The sequence below is a fragment of the Sinocyclocheilus anshuiensis genome, unplaced genomic scaffold (assembly GCF_001515605.1).
Source record: "Sinocyclocheilus anshuiensis isolate Anshui unplaced genomic scaffold, SAMN03320099.WGS_v1.1 scaffold1816, whole genome shotgun sequence".
Lineage (NCBI taxonomy): Eukaryota > Metazoa > Chordata > Actinopteri > Cypriniformes > Cyprinidae > Sinocyclocheilus > Sinocyclocheilus anshuiensis.
The window spans coordinates 609,793-634,639 of record NW_015557182.1 but is presented as its reverse complement, the minus strand read 5'-3'; the positions used below and the strand labels follow the sequence as shown (position 1 = coordinate 634,639).

General features: G+C 37.8%; 1 protein-coding gene across 2 annotated transcripts in view; it reads left to right on the top strand.

Moving 5' to 3' along the window:
• Positions 1-358: 358 nt before the first annotated feature.
• Positions 359-24,847, top strand: part of LOC107678669 (coiled-coil domain-containing protein 85C-B-like) — a 47,380-nt gene continuing 22,891 nt past the window's right edge. For both annotated transcript variants that reach the window (XM_016474028.1, XM_016474027.1), the window contains exon 1: positions 359-1,612. In XM_016474028.1, coding sequence (XP_016329514.1) covers positions 913-1,612 — 700 coding nt within the window. In that variant the 5' untranslated portion in view covers positions 359-912. The remainder of the gene's footprint in view (positions 1,613-24,847) is intronic.

Here is a 24,847-nt window from a genome sequence, read left to right as displayed (position 1 = left end):
CATCTGCTCCTCTGTCGCTTACATTATAATCAAATATAGATCTTTAAAATGTGTGGTGTAATAACAGAGTACTGCACTGAAGACTTACCAGGGTTTACACTTTGCCTTCGCTTAAAAATACATGCATACCGCATACATAAATAAATAAATGAATAAATACAATTTGAAAAGTAACATTAAAAAATGTGAAAAGTAATTATAATTAAATTAAATAGAAATAAAATTATTAAAATTATTATATTCTATTATAATCTACATTTTAAAAATAGAATTAACATCTGTCTGTTTGTGGGAATGTGGTGCTGTCTCTTTAAGAGGGCAGATCCTGCCTTTTGCCTCATCTCTGAACCTGCTCAGATCAGCTCGGGTCATTTCACACACCGGTCTAAAGAAGGAGCCGAGCCCGAGACCCTGAGCATTGACACGCGTGAGGAGCTCTACGGCAAACCCCTTCGGATCTGTCTCTGGAGCTTCCGATGAATTGTAACGTGAATGCAGGCATGTCTTAAATGAAGGCGCCGTTTATGGTTGTTATTTTTTGAAATACAGCTCTTGAAACCTGTAAGATCACGCGTGTCTGAAGAAATTCTTTTTCTTGAGAAAAACATTTACAACGATGCTCGTGGATTTGTATGTCACGCATATTTTAGGATATTTAAATACACGCTTGATTGTGAAGTTATCGGTAAGTGAGGCGTTAATAAAGGTGAAGGTTTTAAAATAAATGTGTGGCATACGAGTCAGTTCATGCATAGTCTTCCATTGTAAAAGGATTCCCGTAATTATTTACATAATCTATTAATCTGGGTCTTAATGCGTTTTTACATTGCAATTTTTGGTGGGATTGGAACACGGCGCTATGTTAGATCTATGTTGAATATTTAACCCTGAGACTGTTCCTCTGTAAGCATCATGATGGCAAAACACTGTCCTAATGATGACCTGAGTAAGATCTCTGATGATGAACTGGTCAGATGGAGCAAAGAGGACTTGATCAAGAGACTGAGAAGGGCTGACAGTGAGAAAATGAACCTAATGCTAGAACATGGGAACATGATGAAGGACGTCAACCGCAGACTGCAGGTGCACCTCCATGAGATCCGTAATCTAAAGGAGATCAACCAGAAACTGCAAGACGATAACCAGGAGCTCAGGGAGCTCTGCTGCTTTCTCGATGATGATCGGCAGAAAGGTAAGAAGCTGTCTCGGGAATGGCAGAGGTTTGGGAGGTATACGGCCAGCTCCATGTGGAAGGAGGTGAGCACCTATCAGCAGAAACTCAAGGAGCTGGAAGTCAACCAAGAAAACGTCCTCCGGGAGAATGCAGAACTAAAGGAGATCATTCTCATGTTGGATGAAGATAGGAATGCCGCAGGATCTAGGAGCTCTATAGACAGCCAGTCTAGTCTGAGCAACCTGAATGGAGGTTCGAGCATTGCCAGAGATGTTGGCGATGGGAGCAGTACCTCCAGCGGTGGAAGTGCTGGCAGCCCAGACCATCATCATAATCACATACACAAGACTGTAGAAACCAAGACTGGCACCATACGACGATCAATGGATGATCTCTCCGCTCCACATCATCACAGGAGCATTCCCAATGGACTCAATGGTGAGTATATGACCGTTTTTGCCGCCATTGTTGTTTTAAAAGAAACTGTGAAATCAAAATGGGAGTTTTGTGGCTTTTAAGGCCATTAATATATTAGTACGCTCTTAAAAATCTGACGTTGAAGGCAAAAGTTTACATACACCTTGCAGAATCTGCAAAATTGTAATTATTTTACCAAAATAAGAGGGATCATACAAAATGCACGTTATTGTTTATTTAGTACTGACCTGAATAAGATATTTCAGATAAAAGAAGGAAAGGAAAAACGATGCCTTAGGAGTTGGGGGGTGAAAACTTTTGAACAGAATGAAGATGTGTACGTTTCTTATTTTGCCTAAATATCATATTTTTTTCATTTAGTACTGCCCTTCAGAAGCTACAGAAGATACTTGCATGTTTCCCAGAAGACAAAATAAGTTAAATTTACCCTGATCTTCAAATTCTAAAAGTTTTCACCCCCGGCTCTTAATGCATCGTGTTTCCTTCTGGAGCATCAGAGAGCGTCTGAAGCTTCTGTAATAGTTAATTTCCCCTAATCCCCCCCCCCCCCATCAGTGAGTGTTTGAACCTTCTGTAATAGTTGCATATGAGTCCCTCAGTTATCCTCAGTGTGAAAAGATTATCTCAAAATCATATAGTCATTGTTGGAAAGGGTTCAAATACACACAATGCTGGAAAACCAAATAACTTGTGGGACCTGAAGGGTTTTTCTAAAGAACAGCGGGTAGTTTAACTTCAGAACAAACAAGGAACTCATGAACAACTATCACAAAACAAAAAAATACAGCTGTGGATCATTCAGGTAACAACACAGTATTAAGAATCAAGGGGATGTAAACTTTTGAATGGGGTCATTTTTTATAAATTTAACTATTACAGTATTTTCTCTTGTGGACTATATGTAAACATCTTTTATGTGAAATGTCTTATTCAGGTCAGTACTATAAACAATAACATGCATTCTGTATTATTTTGGTCAAATAATTAACATTTTGCAGATTCTGCAAGGTGTATGTAAACGTTTGACTTCAACTGTATCGGGTATACATATTTAAAGGGATAGTTCACCAAAAGAAAAGAAAATATTTTGTTAATTTACTCACCCTCAAGATGTTGGTGACTTTTTTTTCTTCAGTAAAACAGTAAAAAAGATTTTTAGCTGAACCCATGGTCCTTAATGATTCATAAAATCATCATTCAATGGCTGCCATCACTTTGAGAGTCAAAAAAAGCCATATTGGGCAACATAAAATTACTGGTTCAAATAACTGATTGACCAGTTCGAAACGTGGGTGTTTTATATGTCTAAAGCATATAAAATGAATAGTCGTAATCAACTCTCATTTTAGACACACTGTGAGAAACCATAAAAACTTTAATTTCACCGCTTCATTCAAGTGTTTGGTTCAACTTCATGAATACTCGTACCAGCAGTTCATGAGTTAATTGGATCACATCCGTATTTTGGTCTAAAAGTGAGTTTTGAAGTAAGTTTTGATTGAGTAACTTGTAGACCTGTGCTGCTCAAGCCGTGAATCGTTTCAGACGGTTCAGTCCGATTTGTTGAACTGCTTCATCCAATTTCTTAAAAAGAACCAGTTCAAAAGAATTGATTCTTTTGTGAACCAAATCGGACTGTTTACTAGAGGCTATTGATTACAGGCAATAATGTTGTAAATAATGTTCATTTTCTTGCACAGACTGATCGTTTCGCTTCATAAGACCTCAATGTATTATCAGGAGCTGCAAGTATTAATTTTATATTGCCTAATACGCTTTTGTGACTTTTAAAGTGACGGTTGCCGTCGACAGGGAGTTTTTTATGGCATTTTATTAATCACCAAGGATCATGGTTTCAGCTAAAAAAATTTCTTACTGTTCTAATGAAAAGAAAAGTAATCTACATCTTGGATGATCTGAAGGTGAGTAAATTAACAGCAAATTTTTTGGGTGAAACCAAAAATACTGATTGCTGATCTTTCACTAATGGGCATGTGCAATTATTTTTCTTCAGTCAAATTCTATTTAGAATGAGTATGTCCCACATATTAAACAGCTGGAGTTCTCATGATCCGGTAAATGAAGTTACTCTTCTATTGGGATATTGGGATTCCCACACATTCTAGTCTCAAGTAGAGATCATTTGAGTTAAATGTCTGTGAGTTGAAACATTATTTACTGTTTTAATTGGAAATATGTAAACAGAGAAAACTGAACTTGTCATGCTACTAATCATTAAAGGGGTGGTTCAGTGGGTTTGTTCTAGGCTTGATTGTGTTTATGGGGTGCAGTCTAACGTGTTAATGCTTAGTTTTTTAAAAAACGCATTATTTTTCACATAATTTACCGTTATTCCACACCGCTCTGTCCCTTCTCTGAGAAACACGCTGATCATTTCCTTCTTTTATGAAGCCCCTCCCTCAGAAATAGGCGATGGGCTCTGATTGGTTAGCTAGTCCAGTGTGTTGTGATTGGCTAAACCGCTTCTAGTGCGCGTCTAAATGTCCCGCCCCTCACCTCAGCGTCATGTGCTCCGGCTGTATTGTAAACAACGGCGTCGTTAATATCACTTATCAGTTTGAGCCCATTTGAGAAGCAGAGGATATTATTGAAGAGGATCGTGCAGAACCAGTGCAAGCACGGCTTTTAATGGTAGGCCTATGTTTTTTGTTTGTTGTTGTCTCATACTTTTAGATACACTGTTATTTGTAAATGCTACTGCTTATGTTAGCTTTTAATATGCGGTTTTATCCTGATTAAAGCTTTAATACAGTACGGCAACTGCCATGTTTAATGCTTCTCATAGCTATGTGAAAAAGTAAAATAAGTGTATAATTGGAACAGTTCATTGTCGGAGCTGAGCTGAATTAGAGAGAGAGAGAGAGAGAGGGAGAGAGAGATGCAGTGCAGGGGGACGTGAGGAACAGTATTGAGAACCGCTGCTTTATAACATTGATTTTGAAAACTGTGAATCCATTAGAATCGTTAGAAGACATAATCGCGATTCATATATGAATAGATTTTTACGTGCACCTCTAGTTTTCTCTTCCTCTTCTCTAGCAGCGCAGCATGGCCTCGCCCCCTTTGCTGCCTTTTCCCGAGGGCGGGGTTTTTCTGGGTTTGTTACGTCACAAACCCGGGAAGTAACTTGTTGTAGTCCCTACAAGCCGTTTTTGTTGGCATTAAACTGCCAGAATTTTAAAAGACGATATCTCTGTTTGCATTGAACTTTCAGCTTCGTAACTTTGCAGATATTGTTTATGATCAAACAGCAACATTACACACTAACTAACATTAAAAAAGGGAAATCGCAATGAACCACCCCTTTAATATGTTTGAGATTGGAGGTTTAAGCAGTTTTAAAATGCTCCTGTGAAACTATAGTTAATAACACTTGCAACAGTGAAATGGAAGAATTAATTTCAGACAGCTATTTAACTAATACTAAGATTATAAGGGTAATTATAATTTTCTGATGCTTTCGTTTTAAGTTCTGTACGTGATATGAAACTAGAAGAGCAAACTTGCAAAGTAGCTTGGGTGAACTATGTACAAATATAAATGATTATACTAATTGTATATACTTAACAGGCAACAGTAAATGTAAGAGTTTAGGTCTTACAATATTACTGAAGGTGTAGCTAATTACCCCAGTGCTAATTACCTAAATCACCTCAGATCAATAAAACAACAGTAGTGTAATGTGAGTGTGGCCTTGAGTGAAGGTCCCGTGTTAATTGCTTTTACAAGTAAATCGTGTGTATGGATTTTGGATTTGCTGATGGTCTTCGTTTTCTCGTGCCGTGGAAGGGCTCACAAAAAGAAATCAATGCGATCACGCTATTCAAGCCCTAAAAACCCACATGAGCTGACTGTTTGATAACTGTAATGAAATGGCATGTTAAGCCTGGCTTTAGCTGCACTTCAGCAGCACTAGGATTTCAGATGAAAGGACAGTATTGTGCTGAACACAGGCTGTCCTGACTCCTGACTCTCAGTTCTGAAGTGGCAAGTGAAGATGCTTCATGATGGGTTGGCTAGCTTTTGTCTGCGCAATTGCTTTTAATATATATGGCGATTGGCAATGGTTTGTAAGTACAGTGTGACCTAACAGTGTTTAAAACTTCAGCGATTGTTTGACAGTATAATTTTTAGGTCTCACGACTGCTGTCTTAGACTTATGAAGACTGTTAAGTCACATTTCACCCCATTTGTTTTTTGTTTGTTTGTTTGTTTTATAAAATATAAATTTATATTTTGCCTTATTTTATTTGTATTTATTTATTTATTGATATTATTGGGACTATTTAGATTTTTTGCATTGTGAAAATTAAGCAGATTCCTCAAAAAAAATTCACCACAATGACGACTATTAATAATAATAATAATAATAATAATAAATGCTTTGTTTAAATTGAAAGGTATTTATACTTACTATTAATTATTCTGTTGCTCTTAAGACAGAGCGTAGCTATTAGGTTGTAAGCTCTCCACAATGTCTAGTTGTATAATATGAGTTTTAGTTTCAACGATCCAATTACAGCCTTCAAATTAGTGAGTAGAAGTTGTGAAATGCTGTGTATTTCATTTGATCCTATTAAGGTTGATTCTAAGGTCTTTTGCCTCACATAAAACATGAGCTTATTAAAGGTGGGGTAAATGATTTCTGGTAGCCAATGTTGACATTTCAAATCACCAAAACAAACACGCCCCTACCCCAAAAGTGTCTCGCCCCTATTTTGATAGCTCCGCCCCACACATACGTACGCAACCGAGGCAACCATTAGTTCTGTGAAACAAAGCAAAATCAATGTTACACCATGTCTACACCAGACGTGAGCGGTGCAACAAAATACTATAGAACTCATTATAATCAGTGATGCTGTCTACACTGGATGCAACACGACACGACAAATCCCAGACAGAAAACTGCTGCCGTGTTTTATTTATGACGTATTGACACAAATTTTGACACAGATTTTCAACGGTCGCTTTGTCGTGTCCAGTGTAGACTGAATTTAGCTGTTGCGGCGCGGCGCGGCGTGACAACTGTCGCATCCGGTGTAGACACGGTGTTACTCACCTATCAAGAAGAAACAAAGCAACCTCGGCGTCCGATCGCAGGCCTCGAGTTCTCTCCAGCGCTGGAAAGCTGTTCCGATATTTACACGGGTCCTACTTCTTGCCTTATCGTAAGCATTCTTTTGTTCCGCAGACGTTTTCCGCTTTTGTTTTTTATCCGCCATCTCTATCTTTCTGTCGCTCGGCTCAGCTAATGTGCCGTGCTGTGCACTGAGCGCTCTCTCCTCCACATCATGAGTAGACACGCCCCTTACTGCTGATTGGCTACAAGTTTGTTTTGGTACTCGGCCCGACTCTGTTTTCTAAAGCGTTTTTGAAAAAAATACATACCCCACCTTTAATGCAGTTCAATCAGTCTACAGTTCAATGTTGCAACACAAAAATGTTTAGTACTATATAAGTTATATGTGCATAAACTGTAATGTTACTCCTTTACGTTGCAGCTAGGCTAATTTGTAACTTATGCACATATTAATACAAAATTTGATGTAGAAACAATTTTCATTCAATTAACACTAGCACATTGAATTAAATGTACAATAGTATTTTCTTGTAAAACATGATCCAATAATCTAAACCCAACCCAAAAAATGACAGAGTGCTAAATAAATAAGTAAATAAATAAATGAATTAATAGTTGAAACAATTAAATCAAGGTACAGCATTTTCTTGACAGGTTTGATCAGATTTCCACTCTGAAAAACTCTTCATGGCTTGTGCACAGAGCATGGTGGTCTACTTTGAGCTTGTCCGATCAATGAAATTAATTTTATCATGGTTAAATCCCCTGGGGTCAATGTGTGTGGTCTGGATTCAATATGTGGTGCAGTGTCATTTAATAAGAGAGTCCAAGTTGAGCGCATAGATGTTCGGAGTGTGTATCTTAATTCCACAGGGATTCCTCAGACCTGCTAACAGCCGTATAGGAAGCTGATAAGTGAGTGAAGTGGGACCTGTGGAGGCATTTGCTGACACATTGGCTAGTGGTAAGGCAAACAGAGAGTGGATGGGTTGGGGAGAGTGTGTGTGTGTATGAGGTCCCCTGCTCTCTTTCCTCCTTAAGGGGTCTCATCAATCACTCGAGCCGTTGGCCGTCCCAATGCACAGATGGTGCTGCGGTAATCATCAGAGACAGGTTCATATTTCGTGGCAATGTTCGATCCCAAGCTGTGTTGCACAACTGCTCACAAGAGTTGAAGCCTTTACACAGACAGGAAGTAGTTGCTAGCATATTCTAACACTGGTTTCTGTGGGCTACATATTTGAAATGATCTACATTTTGATTGTAATTCAGATTTTGAAAGTAAAACAAAATTCTGTGAAGTACTGTCCAACAAGTGTCCTGTTGATCATCATGCACTTTTGTCTTTTTCCAAATAATAGAGTGCTCTGTTTTTAATTCCAAAATGCGGATGAGAATTGACATTCTCTGGAATTTTAAAATAGTTTTTACAATTGCAGTTTGCAGTGTGCAGTGACAAATAAAATACGTCTGTGGTTAACTTTCTGTTTTGAAACATTCCTACCTCAAATATGAATGTTGAAAACATTGTTTGGTTAAAAAAAAACATACTTTGCTAATAAGAACTACAAATGCCAAAGAAGTTTATGTACTTGACAAATCAAAGTTGTAGGAATGACATTTTATAAAAAAAAAAAGATCAGGAATTATTCATTTTGGACCATGTTTTAAGAAAGTATTTCAGACAATGTTAAGTTATTTGTTTATGTTTGTGTTCAACAGTCGTGAATTCCATATGCCTAAACTCGCCTAAAATGCCTAAAACTTTACCATGGTAACTAGTGTTTCCATCAAAATGTCACAGTTATTGGAATTTCTGTTGCTCTTTCCCTAATTTCTGTTTATTAACTCTATTAATAGTAGTAGTTATTAGGGGTTCAAGCACATAGTGCTGAAACCCTATTGTAGTTGTAAAGATTTTTATTCTTCTTCTTCCCTAAAACTGATCGTGCAGACCAAACCGTAAGGCCTAGAGAGCTGAAACTTGGTCAGATGGTAGTAGTATTGCTCGCTACTCAGATCCAAAGACTCGCCCCAATCAAACAAAAATTTCTGACATTTTTGGCAATAGCTCATAAACCATTTGTCATAGACTCGATTGTCTTATATCTTTGGAATCCTTGGGTCAAACCAAACAAATCTGCTTCCGGCAGATTTTTTTTTTTTGCTGGAAGTCCAAAAAAGTCAGCCATTTTGGATTTTCTGAAAAATCTACTTTTTCAAACTTCTCATAGGCCGTGTGTCTGATTCACTCGAAACTTGACATGCATCATCTATATGCAGTTTTTATTGGTGATTCACGCTTGCAACAGGATGCCAAAACGTTCGAAGCAGGCGGGGCCACTTTTACTAAAATGGCTGTAACTCTTGAATGGAATGAGATATTTTCTGCAAACTCAGAACTCTTATGAATGAGCTCGATCTTTAGCCAAATTACAAAAATTGGGGAGTTTGACCTCTTGGTGGCGCTATAACAGGAAAAAGCATGAAAATGGTTGTAACTACTGTAATCACTATTTTTTCAAAAGTGATAAATCATTAAATAATATTTGTAGTGATTTTATTTATGATTTTTTTTGGGTAATATCATCTTAAAATATCTTTAATTGCTCAAGGTTCTTAAAATGCTTGAACCCCGGTAATTGCTGCTTGCAGCTATATTTATTATTATTGTTTTATTGTTCCTAATTTTCTGCACATACTTGGTTATTTTGGGTTGTTGTTTTTTTATTTCACTGTTATTGTAAATTATCTATTTTAGGTCATATCAATTAGATGAAAACACAGCAACTACAATTATTAGCAGTAAAGGGGAAACTATGGGTGATTTATACCCATATATTCCAATTTGAGCATGAAACAAAAAGACAGATCAAAGGTAGAAAATGGCAATGGGATGGGTGCACAGAGGGGGTATTATCTGACCAGTGGGGGTCCATCTGTTCTGAGACTCTAGGGAGATAAATGAAGACAGGCAATCTTGTTGCATCTAGCATGTGAGTTATTGTGTAACTTCTGAATGGATGTGGGAACCTGGATATCATTGGCTAATGGGATTCCCATGATAACATAATCTTGGTCTCAAATTTGATTTCAGTTTAAAATTCTGCCAAATTAAACTTAAGCAGCAAATGTCTACATCTCGTAAATACCTGATGGCATCCTACAGCTTTAGAAATGCAATTAGGGCTGTACAAGTAATCAAAAACAAAATTCCTGGTGTGGTTATTAAACCACAAAAAGCATATCTAGGAAGCAACTTTAAATTATTTATCCAAATGTTAGTCATATTGCAATTCAAATCAGTGTTTTAAATGCAGTGCTAGAAGTAATTTGGCAGTTATCTGAGTTGATGTGTTACTGATACTTGGTTTATTCTGATAGATTAGGTTTAATCCTATCATGTAGCATATGCCAGTAATGGCTGAGTTTAAGGATGCAGATTTTAAAGATGCCATTTTTCACACAGATTTTTTAAAAAGTGCAAAAAAGTAATTGAAATTTTAAAGTCTACTTGGTTATTTTTCATAAAATAATCTCTTTTTGTCTGTCTGTGGACATATGTTCCTGAGATGCCTCATGAGGGATGTTTCACCTTACATCAGTGGGTTGTAAAATCACAGAACCCAGTGTAAGAATGAGGGCAGTGACCCAATGAGGGTCAAAGTGAACCTGTTAAACTTGCTCAGCCAGTTCTTTACAACTCAATCATTTGCCAAGCCCACAGAATGCGTCTTAGTGTGATGACGCTGTATAACATTCATGGAATTTCAGATTCTAAACTTTAATTCGTTGACCAGATCATTTTCATCTTTTTATTCTTTTCTATTACTAGAAAAGCAGGGGTATCCAACCCTGTTCCTGGAAGGCCATGTTACTGAAGATTTTAGGTTTAACTGTAATTAAACACACTTGATCAAGCTAATCAAGGTCTTTAGGATCACTAGAAACTTCCAGCCAGATGTGTTGCAAGAATGTGGCCTACCAGGAACAAGATTGGACACCCCTTAAATATTTCATAAGTTCAAATATTGCATTACCATATAACTTGAGAGAGTTCTTTAGTCAAGCTTGTTTCTATTATATTCTACAAGTTTAAAGGGTGTGCCACTCTGCTGACCAGTGTAGGAAGTGTTGCTCTTTTAAAACTTGTTTTTCTGGTATGCACAAGACAAATGAATCACAACATGGTATTCTTAAACAAAACTTCCTATGTGTGCTGTCAGAGCATGTAGGACGTTAATGGATCCATGGCAGATTTAAAGGGCAAAGAAAATGCAACAAGACACCATATTCTACACTTTATGTGTGGCTTGGCAACAGTGTCAGGTCTTGTCTGTCTTGGTTGTTTGGCCCAGGAGAGCAGGCATGAGATGGCACACAGAAACTCTGGCCGTCTGTCACGAAATCCCACATTCCTTATTAAACAATAGTGAGTCCTTTCTCAACAACCTGAATAAAGGGACATGAGTAAGACTCACACATTGAACTCCACGTGAGATGATACAAATTGAGATAAGACAAGCGTATAGTTTGAATAACCATTGGTCTGCTCTCTCAGTCAATAGTATAGTATGTCTGTAACTGTTCTGTGTGAAACTCGTTAGATTGAGTTGAGCCCAGTCCTTGAGTTGGCAACACTGAGCGCTGAGTTTTCAGATTTTATTTGTAGGTTTATAAAAAAAATTAACAGCATGCTGTGCTTCAGCTGTTAAACCGTTGACATAGTATATGGAAAAAAATTGTAATTTGCTCACCCTGCTGTCCCAAATTTTTCTTTCCTCAGATGAACACAAACAAAGATTTGAAAAATAATTTCTGTTATCATCTCTGTGAGTTCATATAATGCAGAAAGTGAATGTAATAAAGTGTATGGTCCGCCAAAGTCGATGCTTCAAAAACCTACGTCTGACAGTTGGAAGTGATGATTTATAGTTTAAAAAGTTTAAAATATTTGTGCTGTTCTCACACATATTTCTCTTCACAAGACATTGATTTATCAACTGGAGTAGGAATGTCATGAGGAAATTTTTGGGGCCTCACTAACACCTCTTCCAACAGCAACCTAGTTTTCCCAGGAGGTCTCTCATCCAGGTACTGACCAGGCTCAACCCTGCTACATTATCTTAATAATGATAATCCGCGGACAGATACACAACGAATGAACAAGCTGTAAGCTGTCAGTAACGTTGTGTGTGCGTGATCATGCGCAGCGCTCATGCTTTCAGAGCTGCGCACTCTCATTTAAATCTCACACAATCATATTCATATATCTTCGCCATTTTCCACGTGTAGTTCTTCTGTGTGCTTGTAGGCATTTTTTCTTCTTCTTTACCCTTTGAGGACTGACTGAAACACTTCCGGGCATATGCTCTGCCTGCCCCCGTCAGTTCCTGAAGAATTGCAGCCTCGCTAGTCGCTACCATCGGTACTTACGCTACTGAAGAAAAACAAGTACCGGCAGGATTTTATCATTTTTAAACCGACTTGGTACCGTAGTATCGGTTCTCGTGACATCCCTACTGGTAACACTGGGAATGGGTCTTTGGAAACTTTCACTTTCTAAATTTGCGATCTTGGTTTCACATTTTACAAGAAAAGATAATTATCTGATGCACTTACACCTTTACACCTTTCACTTTCTAAGACTAAAACAAAAACCTTAAACCTTCTCTGGTTTTAAAGGTCCTTGCACACTGAGTCCGAAATATTTGTATATTATATATATTCGTATATATATTCGTTTTTTTTCATCCTTTCCTATCAAAATGCTTGCTACGGATACGAAAACACAGAAAATCGAACCTGGTCCACTTTTGTCCACTGGAGGCAGTGTGTAAACGTGATTGACACAACGTGAGGTTGTATTTATTTTTCAATGTGTTAAAACTTTTGGACGAAAATTTCGGATTCAGTGTGCAATGTCCTTAACACCGACTAACTCAACAAAAATGCATGGTTTTTGCATGGTTTTGCATGGTTTTTGAAGCATCAACTTTGAGGGACACATCCACCTGCATTATATGGACTCACATAGATGGAGCAGTTTTCTAAAACTCTTTGTGGTCATGTGAAAAAAGTGAGAAAGAATAAGTCATACACGTCTGGGACAGCATGAGAGTGAGTAAATGAGGAGACAATTTTCATTTGTGGATAGAGCAACCCCTGCAATGTTTAAAATAGTTAAACTTAAAAAAAATGCATCTCAGGAGCCCTGAGTTCTGTTCCATTCTAGTTGTTTTTAAACACAAGAACATGTCTTCTTCTCATGTGACTGTCCCTAAAGAAACGTGTCTAATTGCGGGTCAGGTGAACCCAAAACCCGTCTTATAATTCTTATTTGGGGTTTCCTAAAGACCAACTAGCCATTCAGGCTACTCACCGCTTATGGATTGTGAAAATAGTTTTGCATATCCATATTTTTTGCCACCTCCACAAGCAGTGTTTGTGACTGGAGCTTGCAGAGCCATTTGCAGCATTAATCTAGGCTTTGTCCAGGTGGGAATACATTGATTATTCATTTATTTATTGCCGCCTAATGAAGTAATGAAGTTGTGAATGAATCCACCAGGTGGCACATTAGCAGGGTACTAGCTGCTCCAAAGAACACAATCAGCAATCCTATTCTGTTGATGCAAACTGTGACCTTCATATTGTGTCAGGCAAAACTTAACTAAAGTGTCCCCAATGTCATCACAGGCCAATTTGGATGGAGATTTTCCTGTGAGCGTCAGCCGTTTTCTGCAATCTGCCAGGAGAGGATATTCTCTAAACAAATTCACACAGTGTGTCTCAGTCTTTCACCTTTGACATTTTGTCCCAGTGTCCCATATGTTATTCTGATGACTTTGTCCAAATTGTGGCGTGTAATTGCTTGGACCTTTTTTCCTAACATCTGTATTATTTTCTCGATGAAAAACTTTGTCTTCATTAACTCACCCTCTTTAAGTTCTTTTCGGGATTCATGAAATCAGTCATAAATATCCTGCTTTTGACTTCATTCATTCGTCCCACGTACATAACGTAATTCCTACACAATGTTTATCACGTAAATATGGAGATAATAAAAATGAGATTGGAGGAATCATTTTTGTGTTCTCTTGCAAAACTTTTGCATTCTCCCGAGAAAGTTTGTGTTTGCTTGTAAAACATTTGTATTGGAAATAAGATGAGGTCTGAGGGGAAAACTATATTTCAGTGCTTTTGCAAGTGGACACACACAAACGCAGTGTTTTTGCGAGAGAATGTGAAAGTGTTGAATCATAATTTTCCTCCAAATCTTATATTTTTCTATCACCATTCCATCTTTTCATGCAGCGCATGTCCCCTTAGGGCAGGGGTGTCCAAACTCGGTCCTGGAGGGCTGGTGTCCTGCAGAGTTTAGCTCCAACTTGCTTCAGCACACCTGCCTGGAAGTTTCTAGTATGCCTAGTAAGACCTTGATAAGCTGGTTCAGGTGTGTTTAATTGGGGTTGGAGCTGAACTCTGCAGGACACCAGCCCTCCAGGAGCAGGATTGGACACCCCTGCCTTGGGGGCTCCATACCTAAAGTCCCCAAAACGGATCTTCATATTTCCTCTTGTTTTTGAAATAATTGGGGACTGCCTTTTCATTGCTATAAAGAAGTGGACCATCTCGAAGCCTGAATGCTCTTGACATTTCTGCATGCAAAAGGAAAACCTTCTGAACTGGGTTAAAATGCCTGTCCTGTAGACTTTTACTCCTGATGGGGCTTATACCTTTTCTTTCACACCATTCGGATGGGACTCTAACGTCTCAGTCCTCATGTGAGGACAGGATTGGAGGAGTGTGTGTCCTCACCAGTTCAACAGCGGTCTTATTTTAGCAAATCATGGGATCTGGAAATTTGCAGCGCTTTCTGCAGAATTGTGGAACCGCTGAATTGGTTTTGGTTTTTTAAACCAAATGGTTTTTTTAGGGTTTCTTCCCTAAAATATGACCTTTCCTTAATGCTTAAGCATCCTGCTTAGAACCCGGCCAAGCCACTGTTTATAGTTTGGAAAATTTATAAATTGCTTGTCATCAAATTTCCTTGACCACTGTCTTGCTGTGGTTTATCCTGAATTCAGTCCCCAGCAGTCTGAAGAGCTTATCTAAAAGCCAAGTGGTTTTACAAAGTGTATTCATGAAAGAACAGCATCTCTGATTATGCTCTTAAGCTAGCTTAAGCCCTAAACACACTGCACGACTTTCAGCTATCCCAGACGAAAGATTGGCATCGTGAAACGATCGGGGCAATTTCTGTGATCGTGGCTCCTAATCGGTGGTCCTGTGTCGTACAGTGAGAGAGGTTCAAAGATGGCCTTGTCACGATCTTCGACCAAAGATAGCCTACGATACAGTATGATCATCGCACAGTGTGTTAGCTGCTACGATTCACGTTTACTGACCAACCAATAAAAATGCGACATGAAATCAACGCGACGTGGCACTAAAACATAAAACTGCTTACCTCAAGCTCTTATGCCATCCTTTTTCGCAGCTTCCACTTTTTTTCAGCACACATAACAAAAATACAACTGCTAAAGTCTGATTTATCATGCTCTTTTTGTTTACTACTAGCACATGCTGATGATGTTTTATTATTCTATAGGAACGTGCGTCGTAGCGTATGAGTCGATAGGTGTCATCATCGTACGGTCTACACACGTCGTACCCAAGTTTATTTGATCCATGTCGCACAGTGTGACATGCAGTGATCTTATAGGATTGCTAAAATCATGCAGTGTGTTTTGGGCTTTACACTGCTTCTGCTCTTGAGTGCTCTTAGGTTTTTAGCCATGCAGCAACATTCCAGGAGCATTCGCTTAAGGAGCTGTGAGACAGACAGACCTTTATAAATAAATTAAAGAGAAGATATATAAATCTATCTTTTTTTGTCTTGCAAGGAACATCCATATCAGATTAGATGAAGCTGTTTATTATCAGCTATTAACTCAATAAGTTGATTATGTCCTCTTTGCAGTAAGGTTCGGTTAAATCTCTGAAAAAAATGATACTATGACAAGTATTTTCAGTTCACATGAGGTGAATCCTTATCTCTATTTTCTAGGGCTTGCTTGTTCTGTTTTTGATGAACTTGGACAATTGATATGTAATACTTGTATCAAATATTTTAACCCTCTACTATTGCAGGATTATTTTAATTATTATTATTAAAATTATTTTATTTTATTATTTTTTGTGAAAACCTTTTTACCTAAACTTAATTGAGACACAACATGAAATAGTTTTCTGCTAGTAAAATCACTTTGCATAAGCATTTAAAATTAACTAGTGAAGACAAAAAGGTGAAGGAAAAAAAAGATTTAACTTATAAGAAATGGCGACCGACCAGTCAGAGGACCAAAGATATAGGCCTATGCTTTCTCTTATATTTTGAGATTTTAACCTAAAATATTGCTGTTAATTTTAAATAAGACAATTGAAATGTTGTACCAACTGTACATTTAATTAATGCTTTGAATAAAATGTAAAGTAAAAACAACAAAAAAGTTAACTTTTATTATATATCTAATATATGTGTGCAAAATAGGGTGAAGTACAAAAAAAAATCTGCAATCAAGTAATCAGAAGTCTGTTTTTTCAATCAAGTAGCTTACAAACCAGAGAAAGATCTGAGCAGATTAAGCTCTAGATGCATTTCTGGAATAAAGAGAAACCCTCCAGCATCCGTCTCCTGTTGCTAGGATACCATTTTTTGTGTTTTTGGAGTGTGTGCTATCCTCTCCTGTGGTATTGTCACTTTGCTATTTTTTAACTTCAAAGGAGATCAAGGCTCGTTTAAAAAAAAAACGCCATCAGTCCCTCGTTCACCAGTGAATGAATAGAACAACAGTTGTCTCTCAAACGAAAGTACATTTCTTGCTAGAAACAAGCCTGAAAACAACACTTCAGCACATGTCAGATGTCTTTTCGCAGAAACTGTCCTTACACCAGGGACACTGTCCCTGCTGTTCTGAATACTAGGGATGAGGATGTTACGTAACCCACACTAATTGGGAAAATCGTGAATCCGGTGGAAGATATCACCACTGGTTAAGCTTTGAGTTTTGAGTTTTTTTTGTGTCAGTCAGGGCTCTGCAAAAACTGCACTGAAGCCGTTTCCATCAGATGAAGCCAGAGCTTGCCTGAGGTCTCTGCATTGCGGTTTCATCTCTGGCTCCATCAGCGCCCAGTGGGACCAGTGAACTCTCGGTGGTCAGAAATTATACAGGACACTGGTTCAGTGGTAGGTACTGAGATGGGCGAGAATGCATTTGAATATGACCTCAGGTTTCTGCGGGAACTCACAGACAGGTCTTGAAATGTCACATGAATCTGGGGTAGGAAAGAGCCATGCAAAATTCACACTTCTGCTATCCCACAAGGAGACCGCAGAAGTCATACTATTGCATGCACATGCACTTTTATGTTCCGACAGACCTTCAGCCCTTATGGAAAGACATGGCTTGGAGAGCGAAGCTGGCATGGCTGTGGTTCATTAGCATGTTGAAGTAATGTTTTTCCAGGGTCAGTTGCATAATATGCGGGAAGATAATAACAAGGCACCCTGACCATAGAAGCATAAACATAGGCGCCGTTAAATATGCCCAAGCCAAGGCCATATAGGTTTATGATTGTTTTGTAATATAGACTTTAATACTTCATTGTAGAAAAATGTTTATGACTTCGAATTCTTTGAAAAGATTGCGGATTGTGTAAAAGACACACCCTCCAAATAAAACTGAATTGACATAGGCCAGCAGGAAATCAGCACTTCATCAAAACGGATCTGTAGTTTTTGCTTTCAGTAAAACAAATGTAGTGGATAGGCAGGTGATTTCTTGAGTTTACATAATTGAGGTTTCATATTACAATGTTCAACAAAAGGCAATGTCTGGTTGTTCAGATCTTACGTGGTACTCTAGATATGCGGGTATATCATGCAGACTGATTAAATGTCCATTGTTTGGCCATTTTAAGATGATCAGCATTTGATATTTAGTTATATAAAAGTATGATTTAAGTATGCACAAGCATCCACCTATTTTAGGACCACGGCATTGTACACCTTCCAGCCTTACAATCGTCTAATGAGCTGCTAGTCTTCTAGCTTGTACTCTCAGTAGCAGTTCCTCTGCAAAATATGAATTATTTACTTTTCTACTTTTTCCATTTGTGAAAGTTTTTTCTTTCTTTCTCTAAATATCTTTCATATACCACACTGCCACGTGATATGAGAACAGCGGTAGCACTTGAATATTCCCCAGTTGCCTTGTTAACGTTCTTGTGAAACATCTTCTGTCCACTGCAAGCACCATACATTATAAATAGCACTTATAACTGTTATATGAAAACACAGTAGACACCAAAATGCTCTGAATTGTTTTGACTAAGAACAAGACTTAAAAAAAGGCATATTTGTACAGGTTCACACATGTTGTTCTGACACCTTCATGTCAAATTCCTGTGAGCTGTTGAGAAGTCAGTTCAGTTCTTTTGTCTTCTTTTTGCGTCTCATGTTTCTCTTTTTTTCCCCCTGAGACTATTGGCATCTGCTTAGGCTGAAAGGGAAAAGTCGCATTCTTAATTTAAGCAGAGATTTAGAAATATAGTCTAAACCTGAATGATGTTGAGACTAGGATTAGTCAGTGTCAATGAATTCTATTCTTATGAAGTCTATTAATCTATTTTCATGTATAGAAAAAGAAGGCAACGGAGGTGTTGACATATGCCTAGTTGGTTTTCAGCAGTTGAAAACGGAATATTTATATAGCGTATGACATGATTATGTTTATTCCCACTTGAATGAGTTGGGTGGAGATCATCACAATGCTTCACATGATCATTTTTGTGGACTCAACACAAAATGCTGTCTGACCTAATGTGATTTAAAACTTAATTGCTTAAAATTTTATTTAATAACGAATTTAATTTGAAGCCATACAATAATTTTGTGAGGAATAGACCAACATTTATTTTCATATTGCATAACTGGTAATGGAAGAGATTTTCAACATATTTTATTTTTATAATTTTATAATTTATGCATTTAGCAGACGATTTTATCCAAAGTGACTTACAGTGCATTCAGGCTATACATTTTTTACCAGTATATGTATATTATATATAGTATAGTATATTTAATAGTAGACAAATCCCACATTGTCAATAATCTCTTTGTACATAATGAAAATATGTTCAATTGATTTTAATGGAGACAACATTTGTGCTAATCTACCAAAAAAATTAAAAATTAAATTATATTTCCAGTAAATATCCCATGAGCAAACTCCCTGTCACCTCAAACTCTAAGATCATGGTTCATGGCTCATGGCTCATATGGATTCTGTAGGTCTTTTTGACTTGCTGCATTGCGTCCACATTGTAAAATATTTAGCTTTTTCTCCAGCGACCTCTGTAATGTTAGTGGTCCGTGGCGGAGGAGTAGAAATTTGTACTTGCCCAGAAACAACACAGATAATTGAAGTTCATGTCTTCCTAGATAAACACATTGGCGTCTTGGGTTACATAAGGGTTCCTCTAGCCAGTGGTGAGATCACACCATTCACCCGGCTTAGAGGATGCACTGAAATTCTGAGGCTTGTTGTGTCAGCGTTACTTAAAACTGTGTGGAGTCCGCTAGAATTGTACCACAGGCGCTCTGCCTGCCACCTACCAGCTTAAATACTCCAGCCTGCCCTGTGTGCAAGGCAAGTCTACACGTGATCTACATGTGAGCATAATGGATAGGCAGGTGATTTATCTTCTTTTTTTTTTTTTTTTTAATGCAGTTTTCATAATTACCATGTTCAATGAATGACAGTGTCTGGTAGGTCAGACCTTAGTCATCCAGGCTGATTCATCATCCAATATTTAGCTATTTTGAGGTTATTAATCCCATCACATTCTGAAATTCATGCGAATTCTCCAATTAAATGTCTAATTAAACTGAACATATTATGCTGATGACCATTTTTAATAAAAATGTTGTATTAAATTTGATAATTCCACTATAAAAGCATGCCAAAATGATCCTGGTTATTATTACAGTTATTACAGTTACTACTACTACTAAAAAATATTAATCACCACTGTCAAGAAATGAAACCAAATGACTGATTGACCCCATAGATCCCATATTAGTTTATACAGTGGTAACAATAATTGTCAGATTATATATCTAAGGTAGTTTGGCTGCCGATATCAAAATTCATACACTTGTTTCATGTAATCTGAATGGAGAGGAGTCTCTTAGCGTTTTTTGATCTTGGCATCTAGTAGTAAATTAAATATTTATTGGACATTTGTAGTTGCTGTGATGTGCTCAACTGTGCCTCTGAAGGACATCTGATAATGTGATGTGTCTTCTGTCCCCGAGGATATGTTGTTGCATTTCTTGCTGTGGTCTCATGTGACCAACACTTACATGGTCATGGAGCTAGAAGGCCTGAGGGATAATGGGATAAAGGTTGGATCTTATTTTATGTTTCTAACCACTATGTTGTTGGAAGACAGTTTGATTATGGACTTTGAGAAGCATCTAGTAGTAAATTAAGTATTTATTGGACATTTGTAGTTGCTGTGATGTGCTCAACTGTGCCTCTGAAGGACATCTGATAATGTGATGTGTCTTCTGTCCCCGAGGATATGTTGTTGCATTTCTTGCTGTGGTCTCATGTGACCAACACTTACATGGTCATGGAGCTAGAAGGCCTGAGGGATAATGGGATAAAGGTTGGATCTTATTTTATGTTTCTAACCACTATGTTGTTGGAAGACAGTTTGATTATGGACTTTGAGAAACGTCTAACGACAAAGTCTTCAAGTTCCACAAGGTCAACCATTCAAAAGATGCTGAAGCATCATGAAAATCATGAACGTGTGTGGAATGCACAGTGCAACAGTTAATGTTTTAAATTCCCTAATCAAACACACTTGATTCAGCTCATCAGCTTATCAGTTGATGCTCCTGTGATCTACAATGGTTATGTGAGATATAGAGACACCCTAAATGTGATCAGGTTTGGGAAGCACTATTCATTTTAAATAGTGCCAAAAAAAAAAAAAACTTGAGACCAGCTAAACAACCAAACCAAACTCTGGCATCAAACTGACTCTGGTCCTTGTAAAATGAGAGGGCCCTATCATACACCTGGTGCAATGCAGCGCCAGGCGCGACGCAAGCGTTTTTTGCTAGTTTCAGCCCGACGCAGTTATCATTTTCACGTCCTGTGCCACGTTATTTAAATAGCAAATGCATTTTTCAAAGCGTAATAAAATAACACGACTATCTTTGAAAAAAAAATGCATAATGTTTAAAATAATGTTTATAAACCATATATAATTAATAAAGTTGCTTAAACAATTAGAAAATAAAAAAACAGCACCATGCATGTATGTATAGTTTAATAAAAAGGACCGAAAACCAATCACAAAGAGTAGGCTACTTTCTTCATTTAAAAACATGAGATACACTAGGATGGGGGAAAACCGCCATAAAGTCTTGAGACATGTTTTTTAAAAGTTGAATTTACATTAATTTTACATGGCTTTCTAAACATGCCGCTCTCTTGTGCGAGACACGAGTGCAACGCTGATAGATGCCCCGCTAGAAAATGTGATAAATATGCGTTCTGTGTGAACGGCTTGGTTTCATTTTCGTTGTTCAGTTTAAACAACATCTTCGCCACACTGATGCTCTCGTTTTCCGCAATATATTGCATGAACAACGTAGCAGCGCTGCATCCATGCAGAACCATCTCAGATAAATATCAGATTGCTTGATCTCTTTATGTCAAGGCAATTTTAGTTCAGTTTTATAATGTCATGTTGTGCAACTCTCAAAAACTTAACAGCATAACAATTCATATATATATATATATATATATTTTGTTTTTTTTTTTTTTTTTTTTTTTTTTTTTTTTTTTACAGCCCTAATTTGCGCCCATTTGTGCGCCTATATGGCCGTGCTGGTCTGAAAACGAGGTGTGTTCAGGCGCATTGTTGGCGCGTTGCTTTTTTGAGGCAACTGAAATGAACTGCGTCATTGACCAACTAAAACCTGGTCTAAAGTCAATGGCGCAGTATTTTTTTGTTATTTAAAGAGCGCGTTAGTAATATGCGCCTATAGGTGGGTCCACGACGCGTGTACACTCTGCTTATTGCACACACAGGGACACGCAGCAGCAAACAAACATGCCAAATATTAAAAATTACAGTATTACAATGCCAAATATTATTATTGTGTAGGCTACATAAATATAAAAATGCCTACATGCCATAATGGATAGTCATCGCAAGTATCAGAAGTAGGCCGCCTATTTGCTCGTGCAGGAGCAGATCCGTTTCCTCTCTGGAGACGTGTTCAGTCTTTGCGCTTGCAAATTCCACCATGTAAATAGCGAATCTGCCATGGCGCGAGCGCAACTGGCTCTTAAACGGAATGGGAGATGAGACTCTGATTGGTTTATTGCACGTTATGCCCAAAACACACCCATTACTCATTAAGAGAATAGGGACAACCTTTTTAGACCATGCACCGGGTGCGCTGACCATTTTTCCTGTCATTAAACTAGCAAAAGTGGATTTGGACATGCCCTAAGTGCACCTGCGCCGTGCGCTTTAGACCATGCGCTTAGACCGTTAAAATAGGGCCCCTAGTGTGAAAACAGTTTCTGCAAGTTCCAAAAAGTACACACTTTTAATTTTTGTCCAGTTGAAGTTGGGAGGGGATGACCTGATCTTAATCATTTCTTCTTGGTTGCGTCGTGTTTTTCACAGTTGACTTCACATTGCTTCTAGGACAGATCAGAGATTTACCAATGTTTGTATAATCTTTATAATCTTTGGTCCTCCTAACGACTTGATCTTCAAGACAACATGACTGATCTGATCTGTTGTGTCAGTGACCCCACATAGTAAATGAGTTCTTAGGCAGTCAGCTATATTTTAAGCCATCCAACACAGACGGATTAAAAATAAACATGTCGTGTTACATTTAAAAATTATATTTGGTTTGACTTCAACACAAGGCGATGAGAACAAGAGGTTGTATTTTCTGAAAGCACCATATAATTAAAAAGGTCTGGGAGCTCAATCTCGTAAAACAGATTAGTGTAACAGTTTGAAGACTTGGCCACATACATCTTAAAGGGCACGTGTTGAGTGTATTATTTCTGCATCAATTAGTGGCAGTAAAGAGAATGACAAAAATAATCACTCTTCAAACTCCACCCATCTGCCATTTGCTGGAAAAAACTGATGCTGGTCTGGACAAACAGCAGTGTTTTAAAAGAAAATTAAAATTCAGAAATATTATCCATTTGACTGTAAGAACAAAACTTCAACTGAACTGAGCTGGATAATGACGCTGAGCTGCCTTTTATAATTGATGAACTTTGCATCATTAACATTGTTATTGATATAAATTGAATCAACATTGAACTAAATTGAGCTGCCTTACAGCTGAAATTGAGGTAATTGAATCTGCAACACTGGTATTTTCTTGTTTATTGCTGTGAAGCTGCTCTGTAAAGTGCTATACAAATAAATGTGCCACAAAACCACATTGTTTACACTTTCTTGAAAATCAACCTACAAATGACTTACAGTTGTCTTTGAATATTAGAATAGGATAGGAAAATGTATTTTAACCTCAAAAAGTTTTCCAACATTTTACAAACTTCCCCTGTAAACTAAAGACATAAATAGCCTTTTAAAACCCTTTTTAGTTTACTAGAGTAAATAAACAACACATTTGTCTCCCTGAGGAGGCAACTTGGCTGAAGTAAATGACTTCATTTGTAGTTGTGTGCTAAAGTGAGGATCAAGTGTTGCAGTCAATGATTAAACTAAAGACAACTCTCCAAGCTGAGGTAATGATTGAAGGTGTACAGTAATGACTTACTTTCTTCTGGTTTTGTCCATACAATGAGTCCAGTGTTGTTTTGAACCCCACTGACTTTCATTGTATTGCTTTGATGGGAGTTCAGCTGTTTTCAATTAAGTTACATAGATTTATGTTAAATGTCATGCTGCTTGTGGTTTTAACATGATGCTTTGTTTGTTTGAATACCAAGCACAACATGGCAACCAAAGGTGTGAGGTTATTGAGAAGTGGGATGTGTTTACCTGTTGTGGCCTGATGAACAGCAGGCAAGGGAGTGTTCGGAAAAAATATTTTGAAATGATTTAGTATTTTTGTTTAGTCATGCAGAAAGTAAACCGATTAAAATAGTGCTGGTTCAAAAAACAAATCACCCATGAGCTGGAAATAATTTGAATTAGTTATCTGGTACAGTTTAATGTGTTTTTAAATCCAGTGCTTTAAACTGGTGGTTGCTACCTTAGCTAAGTCTATAAGGCATGGACACACAAAGACAATGGTCAGTCACTATTGGGTTGTTGTTGTTGTCGTCCATTGGCCTAGTTTTTGCGGTGTGTTCGATATTGTTGCCACTAGTTGGACCCTGGTGGTGGAGTACACGAGAAGAAAAGAGAAGAAAAACAGAAGTGATGCAAGCGATCAAACAGCGAAGTCAAGAGGGCACACTTTAATTTCATCTTCATCTCATCAGTAAAAAAATTTCATAGGGATATTGGCAAGAAAATTTTACCTAAGCATTACTTTGTTTAGGGTTTGTGTAGTATACGTAATCCTAGCTCTTCCGGTTTCCCTTTAATGAACAATGCATACAGACTACTGCCATCTTCTGGTTTGGAGATATATTTACTCTCACAAAGGTGCAGAATGCACACACTAGTTTGTTGTTGGCTTTGTGGTGTTTTCAAGTGCAACTTTTTTAACCAGTCAATGTGAGGCGACACCACAGTTGGCTGTCGTCGCCGCTAGTTCATTTGAGGTTTGGTGTGTCTGGACCTTGTGGGATTTTCATCTGTTTTATCATTTGTCAGGTGAAAATTGTTAAAGCGGTCATAGGATGCTACATGCACTTTTAAAAGTTGTTTGAACTGAAATGTGTGTTGGCAGTGTGTGTACACAACCACCCTATAAGGATAAAAATCCACCCAGTGTTTTTTTTTTTTAATTTCGTTAAATGTTTTCCCCTTTCTCAAATCGAGCCGATCTCAGATGCCTGTCTGTGTGACGTCACGCAGACAGGCCC